The sequence below is a fragment of the Poecilia latipinna genome, unplaced genomic scaffold (genome assembly GCF_001443285.1).
Source record: "Poecilia latipinna isolate Pla-1442-1.1 unplaced genomic scaffold, P_latipinna-1.0 Scaffold5292, whole genome shotgun sequence".
In the NCBI taxonomy this organism is placed as follows: domain Eukaryota; kingdom Metazoa; phylum Chordata; class Actinopteri; order Cyprinodontiformes; family Poeciliidae; genus Poecilia; species Poecilia latipinna.
The window spans coordinates 591-12,640 of record NW_015117908.1 but is presented as its reverse complement, the minus strand read 5'-3'; the positions used below and the strand labels follow the sequence as shown (position 1 = coordinate 12,640).

The following is a 12,050-nucleotide window of genomic DNA, read 5'->3' as shown; positions in this document are numbered from 1 at the left end:
CTGTCATTTCAGCTCCTCTTCCTCCCTGCTGAGTCTTCTTGAGGGAGTCTAACTCTCAGACATCACCTTCTTTTACCCTGTTTTATCCTCCCTTCTTTGTCTCATCACAGCTTTTATCCTTATTACTTCTGCCATGTTTCCCTTTCATCTCCACTCTCATTGTTCTGCCGCCGCTCATCCTCTGCTTCCTTTCTCTCCTCTTCGGGATTGTCCTGAAAGTGTCAAAAATGCCGTTTTAATCACGCCTCTTGTGTTCAGAGTGCCGCTCTGACAGCCTCTCTGTGTGTGTGTGTGTGTGTGTGTGTGTGTGTGTGTGTGTCTGTTTTTGCAGAGGCTCCATGCACAGAGAGAGGCGTAAGTTTCTCCGATCGGCTCTGAAGGAGCTGGCGACTGTTTTAGCCGACCAGCCTGGACTTCTAGGCCCAAAGGTAGCATCACATACCTGATAGTTCAGTTGACTCTGTTTGATTGGGGAACAAAGTTGTCACATTTTCAGCTGCTGTGGTTCTCTTTCCCAGTGCACTGTTTTTACATAATTTAAAAACATTCGGTGCCAATGTGATTTTTAGCACCGAAGACATCGGTGGCTTATAGAGCCAATGTTAACTCTAACAATCACATTTAGTTGCTCGTTTCTTCAGTTTTTAAGGTTAGGGTTACATCAACATGTGAAAAGCTCAGGCCTTTCCGTTGGGCTCAGCATCAGTAGAGTGAAGGGCAGATCTGTTTAACTTTTGGATTATCAGATTAATAATTGGATTGGATTTAAATCAGTTGGTAAGCATTTCAGATATTTAAAACAAAAACAAATCAATAATTATTGATATTGGCCGATATGAATCGCTTATATCGTGATGTGTTTTTCAGCCGGATACACTCAGACTCCCTTGTTTTGCTTGGTTAATATTTTTTTGGAGTATTTTCTGATGGGTTCCTGTTCCCTCCCTGAGTCTCTGTGGTCTGGATCCTCTAGGCGTTATTCGTGTTCATGGCACTGTCGTTCGCCCGAGATGAAATCATCTGGCTGCTACGACACGCAGACAACATCCAGAAAAAAAGCACTGACGATTTCATAGACAAGTATGCACACCGATTAACCATACACACACACCCACACACCTACATGCACACACACACGCACGCACATACAGTTTACTCTCTGTACAGCTGGTTAGCTGCTGTTTTTCTTCCAAGCCTGATGAGTTTCGGTATATTTTTCAGACACATTGCAGAGCTGATCTTCTACATGGAGGAGCTCAGAGCTCACGTCAGGAAGTATGGCCCTGTGATGCAGCGATACTACGTCCAGTACCTGTCTGGGTTCGACGCTGTGGTTCTCAATGAGATGGTGCAGGTAGGGAGAAAATGTTGGCTGATAACTAGCTGCTTCCTTATATTCACATGTTTAGCAGTCAGTCAGTGTTTTCTGGTAAATATTTGTTCTTACTTCACTTCTCTGTCTGGGTTTTATTAAACAGAACCTGTCTGTTTGTCCAGAGGATGAATCTATAATCATGTCTTCATTTGTTAACACCATGACCTCTCTGAGCGTCAAACAAGGTAAGATAGTGAAGTCATCTAATTGAATGTGAGCTTATTAGAGTCATATTTGATGTACCACCAACACTAGAGATGAGCAACATAAATATAAGTTATCATGATAAATTGATATATTACATTTACAATAAAACTGACAAAAGGTCTTTGGAATTCATTGCTATCTTTTATTGGGAACAGATTTTGTTGTTAGGGCTGTATGATGTTCATTTACAAAAGGTCCCACAAGCACAAAAAACCTCTCTCAAAATTAAGACTTGCACATTACCAAACAGGCTAGTTCAGTTTGTTTTGTATTAAGTGGATAATAGCATCCATCTCTCCGCATTCAAGGAAATTCACACAAAATCAACAGCTCCTTGCATTTGTTTTACGCTAATGCATAATTGTGAATTGATTACAAATTTTCTGCAAAAATAGTCAAAAACATTGGGTTTAATTTAAGTGATGCTAACTCCCACCTGCAGGTGGTGGTATTTCTACCTTCTACTACAACGCTGCCTTAGTCATGTTGTCTACACTGTAGACTCAACAGCTCATTTTTTTGCAACATGTTAGTCCAAGTCACTTCAGCTGGAGGCAAGAAGGAATTCAAGATATCAACACAGACTCTGTCATTCATTTGGCTCACACACTGAGAGAAATGAAGTGGCTGCTGCAGCTCATTATTATGAGTGAAGATGCAGGAAACCATTCAGAAACAACCACTATTGATTAACTGAACAACTTAACTATCACCAGCAGATGTTTGGTATGAAGAGGAATTAAACAATAAAACATCTTCTGAACCACGAAACTTTATGTTCACATAACACCATCTTCCACCTCGATTGGCTCGTTGCCTGAGCTATCTGTTGTCAAAACTGCTGTGCGGTTCTTCCTTCCTATAAAGCCAAGATTCCATTTGTCTTAATGTGTTTTCAATGAGATTTATTTTATTGTTGTTAGTTTTTTGTTGGCCGATTAGCAATTTTGTCTCCTGTCATTCATGACTCACCCATTTGTTCTTTTTTTTTATTTCCTTATCTGATGTTTGGTTGGAACCATAAGATAATCGAGGTCTGTGCTTTCATTTGCCACATCATCTTTGAAATGTTTTAAAAGATTTTCGAGTCGCTTAAATTAGTTTTAAATTGTCTTTTGTACATGAAAACAATGAAAAATCTCCTCTATAAACTAAGTCTGGTGGGGTTTTTTAGATGACAATTTCTACAACTGTGAAACAGAGCTCAGCTTTTAAAGGGATGGTGGATCTATTTTTGAGTAAATAACCATTTGTTGCCTTCCAGTGGAAGATGGAGACGTGTTTGACTTCAGGGGGATGAGACTGGACTGGTTCAGACTGCAGGTAAAAACAACCCAGAAAAGACTTTTCTACTTTGGGTTTGGGATTTGTTTCTGTTTGCTTTCCTGGGCCTTCTACACACTTTGTTTTATTCACTTCCTGTCTCTCTCCCCTCCCAGGCGTACACCAGTGTTTCTAAAGCTAGCCTTGGTATAGCCGACCACAAGGAGCTCGGCAAGATGATGAACACCATCATCTTCCACACCAAGATGGTCGACTCTCTGGTGGAGATGCTGGTGGAGACATCAGACTTATCCATCTTCTGGTGAGACACCAAACCTGACAAAAAGTTCTTTTGATGATTAAAAATATTTTACTTATAACCATCCCTTACTTTTAAAAAAAAAATTATTATTATGTGTGCAGTTTCTACAGCCGTGCATTTGAAAAAATGTTCCAGCAGTGCTTGGAGCTTCCCTCTCAAAGCCGCCACTCCATCTGCTTCCCTCTGCTTTGCGCACACTTCATGTCCTGCACACACGAACTCTGTCCTGAAGAGGTGAGAGAGCTGACAACCTGGGGTTTATTGGTGAAAATGTTTAAAAATGATCATTTTATGAGAGCTGCATCCAAACCTTAGAGTTTTAATTGTAGAAATTAGGCATACACCAATCCACTTTTTTCTCTTCTAGTACCACTAACGGTTTAGTATCAGCTGATACCAGTCTGGTATAGAAAAACAACTGAATTGAATTAAAACACAGATATAAATGAACTGAATTACACATTTATTTGACAACTCTGCTTCAGTACAGAACACCTAAATACACCAACAGCTTCACAAGCTTGGTCAAACATGTAAAATCGATTTTAATTTGTTTAGTCAGAGCAATTAGGAGTATAACAGCAATGTAAAATAAATAATAAAGCATGATGTTTCTCAGAGCACACAACATAGAATTAGACTGAATAGATCTGTCCTTATGGAGCGGACACATTGTATCAGATAAATGACCTAGAAGTTTTATAAATATCAGGAGTGATACAGATATTAATATTGGTTAGGTTCTTGTCTAGTAAAAACAGTTGGAAACAATTCACCTCAGCATGAGGTAGCATGAGCTACTTTGTTTTGTTTTACCACATAAAATGAGAATATTGTTTTTGTAATGAGAAAAAAATTGATAAAAAGGCATAGCAGGGATGCATACCTTTGCATAGTAGAAATCAACCTGCTTTTCCATGAACTTCAGGTAAGAGTTTGTCAATTTTTTCCAGCGTCACCACATAGGGGACCGAAGCCTGTCGTTGTGCAACATGTTCCTGGATGAGATGGCCAAGCAGGCCAGAAACCTGATCACCGACATCTGCACAGAGCAGTGTACGCTCAGCGACCAGGTGGGAACACTTCAGCCACTGCGGAAACACTTCTGTTTGCCATCTCTCCCAGAGAGCGATAAGATCAGTGTCTAACACAGCGTCTAATAATTTACCCTGCAGCGGTTTATGGACCTGAAAGAGGAAGCTGTTGCTCTCGGTGCAATTTAATGGTTCCAAAATTAGGAAACAGAGTTGATTATTAAACCCTGATTGACTCATTTGGGCCAAATAACCAGATCTGACAGATGCAGTTTTTCAATATAAATGATAGCAAAGCTACCATTTGCAGAAAAAGGTTCTTTTGTGTTTGTTTATCAAGTGTCTTCAATCATGATGACTTACCATTTTTTTCTGTTTTTTAGAAACTTCACAGCAGAAAAGTATAGACAGGAAATGTCAGAGCTAAGCTTCCCTTTATGTAGTGAAGCTTGCTAGTTTTACTTTTTTTGTTTTTTCTGTATTTAGCAGAAATACAGAAAGGGGTTAGGGCTAGTTAGCATTAGCATGACTAATGTTTATGATTAGCTTTTTAGGATTAGTGCAACTAACATTTTAGCTAGCAGTGCCCACTGATAGATAGCAAAGCAGGTGATTGTATTTCTCAACATTTTAAAGTGAGGATTGTCTGAATTTCTAACGTCTGTCAGTTTTAATCAGGCCTGCTTGGCCTTCCGGTTCTGAAGCAGATGGTGCATTAATATTGAAGTGGCAACATTTCAAGCATAGCACCAGTAATGTCTTGTCTGATTTTTGACTCTTTGTTCCTTTTCTTCTGTCAGCTGCTGCCCAAACACTGTGCTAAAACCATCAGCCAGGCTGTGAACAAGAAGAGCAAGAAGGCAACAGGAAAGAAGGGGGAGCCAGAGAGGGAAAAACCTGGAGTGGAGAGCATGAGGAAGAACCGGCTAATGGTCACCAAGTCAGTACCAAAACCAGCTACTATTCATCTACCGAACTGTCTTGCTTTTTATGTTATTTACAGTCCAGTTTTTTTATTATGTCACGCTTTGGCCAATAACCCTTAATTTGACTTTAATATAATCAATAATGATTGTTTTTGACTTCCTGCTTTTCTTTATTTTTCCAGTCTGGATAAACTCCATACAGCTCTATCAGAGCTCTGCTTCTCCATCAACTACGTCCCCAACCTGGTGGTGTGGGAGCACACGTTCACACCCAGAGAGTACCTCACCTCGCACCTGGAGATCCGATTCACAAAGTAAAACTGCTACACACGTACACGTACACGCACTCACACAAACACAAACAAACCGTAAAGAAGTTGTTACTTTTGTCCAGTTTAGAGTTTCTGAGCCTGCAGCCTGTTTACAAAGTCTAAATACAGTCAAGAAAAGCAACTTTATGTGGTTTTAAGTTTAATTGCAACCTTAGATGGGTTAAAACTGAACCTAAATGTTGATATTAAAGCAAAATGTTGACATTCCTGTGTGTGAACACTGTTGCTGCCAATACATCTGGGAGAGCTTATAAGGTTACTTCCAAACCCCCAAAAAGTCCACCATTCAGACTTAGAGGGTTTTTACAACTGGAAAATATTTGAGATGGATGAAATTTTTGCTGCCGACTTAAAATAATAATAAAAATAAGTTTAATAAAAATAAGTTGTAATAATAATATACATAATTAGGATGAAACTTTAGTTTTATAAAAATCAATTTCTACAAAAACAGGAACATAATTAAATGAATACAAAAATAATTGAATTATTTATTAAATGGACCAAGAAATACATAAACTGTTAATCACTTCATGATTCCTATTGCTGCAGGAGTCTTGCATGTCTAGGGGCGGGGCTAACGCTGATCTGTTGAACTCAAATATGTCATGGCTGCCATGATTTTCACTTTGCCTTTTAAATAAATATTTAAATATTTAATTAAACAGGTATTTATTTCATGTTGCATTAGATTAATGATTTAATGATGTATCTATTTGTCACTTTTAACCCTACATATAAGTTTAATAAGACTTCAGTGAAAATGTTTAGTTATGATGTTTAGTGCTTGGAAAAATTCAGTAAATTGTAAAAACATGAATTTCTCCTTGATTAATAAAGAAGTGTGAATGATTGCTTTTTATATCGCTTGAAAGAAAGAGAAAACAGAATAAACTTTGCAATAAAGCATCATTTTGACCTCTAACCAATCCACTTGTCTGTTCTGCTTGCAGGTCTATAGTTGGGATGACCATGTACAACCAGGCCACTCAGGAGATCGCCAAGCCCAGCGAGCTGCTGACCAGCGTCCGGGCTTACATGACGGTGCTGCAGTCCATAGAGAATTACGTCACCATCGACATCACCCGAGTTTTCAACAATGTCCTCTTGCAGCAAACGCAGCACCTGGACAGTCATGGGGAGCCCACCATCACCAGCTTATACACAAACTGGTGTGTTGGATTATAGATCAGAGTCAGTTTAGCAACCTTAAGTCATCAACATGTCAACTCCCACCTCCATCAGGATCCCAAACTTTAAAAGTGGACATGTCATGGTTTTAAATCCCTCCTTTTCACATGTAAATCATTCTTTTATGGTCTATATAAAGTAGAACTGCAATGCCTTGGTCTGAAATCTGAAGGCCCTCATTCACCTGTTCTGAGGTGAATTTTAGAGCAACTCGTTTTGCTGTGGTCTTTATTAATGTGAATGAGACCTTTCACGTTCTCCAGGTCGAACGTGACATTTGATGGAGTTTTAGGGCCGTGCTAAGAAAATGTGAAAAAATTAAATTCCAAGAATAAAATCAAAGTATTACGAGTACAACTTCATTCTTATTAGTTGTAATATTATGACTTTATTCTTGTTATTTTGACTTTGTTCACACATTTTTATAACTTTAATCTTGTTTTATTACGACCCAATTATCGTATTTTTAATACTATCATATTTTTCTGGCTTTATTTTAGTACGACATCATGCTCTTAATATTGTAACTTTGTTTTCTTAATTTTATTTATTTATTTATTTATTTTTTGTATGGCCCTGTATGCCATCATAGTAAATAAACATAGCTTTATGCTTTATTATTATTCTGTTTAAGTGAAGCGAGAACTGAACTTCTGTTCTGCGTCCATGCAGGTACTTGGAAACTTTGCTCCGTCAGGTCAGTAACGGACACATCGCCTACTTCCCCGCCATGAAGGCCTTCGTCAACCTGCCTACCGAGAACGAACTGACGTTCAATGCCGAGGAATACTCTGACATCTCTGGTACCCTCTTGCTTTCCATCTAACATCTGGCTGTTTGTGTTCTTCATGTGTTCATACGTAGAGAAGAGGGTAAGCATGAATGGGAATGAACTCGTATGTTTTTTTTACTGTGTTGTTCAGAGATGCGTTCTCTCTCGGAGTTGTTGGGGCCGTACGGGATGAAGTTTCTCAGCGAGAGTCTGATGTGGCACATCTCATCACAGGTTGCCGAGTTAAAGGTAATACAAATCACAGAAGCTACTTTTCAAGATTGAAATGTATTTGTTTCAGACATTCATCAGTTTTAAACCCACATTATGTCTCTGAATGTTAAATGTAAAACACTGTGAGGTATCCCATGCAGGTTACTTTGAACTTTAAGAAGTTGCCATTTCCTACTCTATATAACGAATGATGATCGGTTGAGTTGAGGAATTACCTTGTTAAGCTTATTTTGTACTCAATACTGACCAACCCTAAGCAGCTTTAAATAGTCTCTTCTTTAAAATCCATGCCACTTATTTCCTTCCTTCAGTTACTTTTTTAACTGGATATGTCATGTTTTTAAAACCTTCTTTTTCACATTTAAATCATTAATTTATGATTTTATAAGGTGGAACAAAATCCAATCATTTAAAAATGTTTTGATCCAGTACATCCTTACATAAGCTGTTGTTATTCTGTCTCTCTTATCTTGTTTGTAGAAACTGGTGGTGGAAAACATGGAGGTGTTGACCCAGATGAGAACGAGCTTTGACAAACCGGACCACATGGCTGCACTGTTCAAGAAACTCACTTGTAAGCACAGACATATGGACATGTTAACCTCACAGTTAGAGCTCCAAGATGATTGCTGGGGTTTCCACTCATCGTACTTACTAAAGAAATGTTAGATTTCTTTAGTAATATGAACAACGATGTTCATATTTGAACACCGCTGTTGTTGTTGGTTGTTGATTTGCTAAACACCTACTTTACTGATGATCTGTTATAGAGTTTGATGTGTAGGTCTCCTTTTTTAATTGAATCAAAACACCAAATTCCACAGCACAATCTACATGTTAAGGTTGTCAAAGTCAAGCTAGCATAAATAACCTGCTTCCCTCCCCCTTGCAATTTTTTTTTTAACTAAAACTTTTCACTGACCTGTGAATGTTATCACAGACCTTGTTATCGAGTTGTGCTAGTGTTGACAATTAGAAGCAAAGCATCCATTGTTCTTTACATATCATTTAAGACTTTGTGCTAAAGTTAAAACCAATGGTAGTTATCGTCAGTGAGCAGTATTTTGCCCATCATCTTGATTCTTACCAGATTAAATCATCCGATGTCTTGTTTCTAGATATTTGTACTTTGAATCTTTGAAATGCATCATCGAGTAACATTTGCTTCACCTCTTTAGTGTGTTCACGTTCAGTGATTTTTATGTTCTGTAGCTGTGGACAGCGTTCTGAAGAGGATGACCATCATTGGTGTAATTTTATCCTTCCGCTCTCTTGCACAGGAAGCTTTGAGAGATGTAAGACTCACATACACATACGCACGCCACGCGCGTGCACACACACACATGCACGCACACACACACACACATGCACGCACACACACACACACACACACACACACACACACACATACCTTTAGAACCACGGCGTCGATGTGAGACGAATACAGATAGATCTTTCCTCCTTTCAGGTGTTGTCTTGCCACATTCCTTTCCTGGTCAGTTCGGTGGAGGATTTCAAGGACCACATCCCCCGAGAGACTGACATGAAGGTTGAACACATTCACACTCAAAGTAACACCATCATGTCTTCCTCCTCTCATGCTGATGTGAGTTAATGTTTCCTGTCACCAGGTGGCCATGAATGTCTACGAGCTGTCCTCTGCTGCCGGTTTACCCTGCGAGATTGACCCAGCCCTGGTGGTGGCGCTGTCCTCCCAGAAGAGCGGTAAGTTGGAAACACACTCGACATGTCAGCACAAGCTCAGCCTGTTTTCTAACAACATGGTTTGGTTGATGCTGGGCAGAGAACATCAGTCCAGAGGAGGAGTATAAAATCGCATGTCTGCTGATGGTGTTTGTGGCCGTTTCCTTGCCGACCCTTGCCAGCAACGTGATGTCACAGTACAGCCCTGCCATCGAAGGTGAGTCACTGAGTTGTTAGGTTGCTTGTGACCATTTTTTCAACAGAAAGGAGTTGAGATTATATAAATAAAAAAACATAAAAGCAGTGGACCCAGTATTCTACCCTACGGGACTCCCATGGACCATAACATACAACTGATCGTGCTTCCATATTTCACAACCTGAAATCTATCAGTTAAATAGGAAGAAATTGTCTAATGCAGAAAATAAATGAGATATAGTGTTTTCAAACTAGCATGGACCACACATTTCAGATAAAAAAGATGCCTTCCCTCTGAGCTGGAGGTTTAAACTTTGAAATTTCTCTAACTTCTATGCCTCTGGTGGTGCAGACCCACCAGAGGTCTGCACCACCAGACCAGTGTCGTAACATGTTCTAGCGGAGGGGTGCCCAAAGTCGGTCCTCGAGGGCCGGCATCTTGCATGTTTTATTTCTCTCCCTGGTGGTAGGAACAACCATTTCAGTATGTCAGTGTTCTTCTTAGGCCTCTAATGACCCATCCTTTGATCCAGGTGCGTTAAACCAGGGAGAGAACTAAAACATGCAGGATGCCGGCCCTCCAGGACAGTCTTTGGACACCTCTGATGTAGCGAATGTAACATTCACAACATGTAGCGAATGTTCTGAATGTTACATTCGCTACATCAGAACATATGCAGCAAATATGTTTCCATCTCCACTTTACCTCATTAACTGTTTTTCGCAAAGCCAAAAACTAACTCAGCCGAGTGTAACATCTTTTATGGAAAATTAAGGAAGTTATTTTGAATTCTGCAATGTCCATCAACCGTTTCTAATGCGATACTGCAAAATGCACATGAAAAACCGTGTAATTCTTTTTAAGATGTGAAAAAAATCAAACTATTTTAAGTTTAACGGGCTCGACGTTGAATTTTCATTGTCTTTCAAATAGTTGATATTTTTAAGATCCAAATTACTCACATTTACGCTAAAAATGTCAAATTTTTCCATTACCAGTATATTATTTCGAGACTGTGAATGTTTTTCCCTCCCGCTTACTTTTGAGATTTTTTTAAATGCCAATTACAAAAATAAGTAATAATAAACTTTACAGTTCACGGCAGTTTACAGCCTAAAAGCAGTAATGAGCAGCATTTACCATAATCTCGGCATTTAACACTTTTAATGGCAAATAAGACTCACCATCTTTTAAATGCCTTTTTCCCCCAATTAGCTTGTTTATTCAGTTTGATATATTAAATCTTGTGCATTTCAATAAAAGCACCAATGAAGTGAAAGTCAACTGAACATTTTCCCCAGTCCAGTCCTTCTGTTGTAGCTAAATGAGGCTTTTGATAAGCTATCAAAGACATTTGTCACTCAGAGGATGAATTATGAAGACGTCGCCTCCTAACAACCTTGAAATGAAAGGCTGGCCTGTTAATAAGGGCCTTCTAAAGAGGATAATAAGTTATCAGAGGCTCGGCTCTGGTTGGTATGCAGACCGCGTCTCGACCAACAATTGGTTTCGCCGCCACCATTTCTTTGTACACAGCCTCATTACCGCTGTGTTAACCATCCTGCGAGTTCACAATTCCACCCTGGCGATTCCCATTTCACATTTATCTGTTATCTCCATTAAACATACATAAAAATCCATAGTTTTTAATCTGCTCTGTCAGTTCCACATGAAGCTTTTGTCAGGTCTGGAAGTCAAACTCTTGAGCTGTTTTGATGGATTTCAATTTTTTTTAAAAATAAAAGAAAACTCCTGGTAACACTTTGTATTTGCTGCCCCCTACAGGCCACTGCAACAACATCCACTGTTTGGCCAAAGCCATTAATCAGATCGCTGCGGCTCTCTTCACCATCCACAAGGGAAGCATAGAGGACCGTTTGAAGGAGTTCCTGGCTGTAAGACAGAGAAATTATTTGATTTTAGTTTTAATGCTGTCTTTTAGGCTGGAAAAAGGATTTAAAAAATAGTATTTGTGTTGATTTATTTTTAGCAGATCTCTGTTGCAAATGTTTCATGAAGCTACAAAAAAATGTGTGTTTGTGTCTATATGTGCAGCTGGCCTCGTCCAGCCTCCTGAAGATCGGCCAGGAGACGGACAAGATGACCACACGAAACAGAGAGTCTGTCTACCTGCTGCTGGACATGGTGAGGGGACGCTGAAGACAGGAGACTGGACAGACGGGCTCCTTCATTTTAGGCTGCTAGTGAATTATTTTAACTGCTCTTTTTGCACTGGGAAATGATTATATTTAAAATTTTATTTAAACAAGAATTATTTGCAATTTTGAAGTGGATTTTTTCTAATTGGCACAAAGTTAAACATACAGTCTAAAACATGTATGTGTATTTAATGTGGTGTTTAAAAATTCTAGAAAATTTGAACTTAAAATGAGCTGCATAGATCATTAAAAGAAGCTGAATTTTATATCTTGTTAAAATAAGAAACTTTTCTTATATCAAGATATAAAAATATTACGACTTCTTAAAAATT

General features: G+C 38.9%; 1 protein-coding gene across 1 annotated transcript; it reads left to right on the top strand.

Moving 5' to 3' along the window:
• Nucleotides 1–258: 258 nt before the first annotated feature.
• On the top strand, nt 259–11,831 carry nckap1 (NCK-associated protein 1; the record flags this gene model as incomplete). The annotated part of the gene is made up of 20 exons (XM_015026735.1): nt 259–428; nt 974–1,080; nt 1,222–1,354; nt 1,479–1,560; nt 2,847–2,905; nt 3,022–3,167; nt 3,269–3,401; nt 4,121–4,240; nt 5,002–5,141; nt 5,310–5,441; nt 6,413–6,631; nt 7,323–7,453; nt 7,574–7,671; nt 8,137–8,230; nt 8,869–8,951; nt 9,125–9,205; nt 9,288–9,381; nt 9,461–9,577; nt 11,345–11,454; nt 11,615–11,831. Coding segments are annotated over 20 exons (2,354 nt in total), but the record flags the coding sequence as incomplete, so codon positions are not given.
• Between the last annotated feature and the right edge of the window lie 219 nt (nt 11,832–12,050).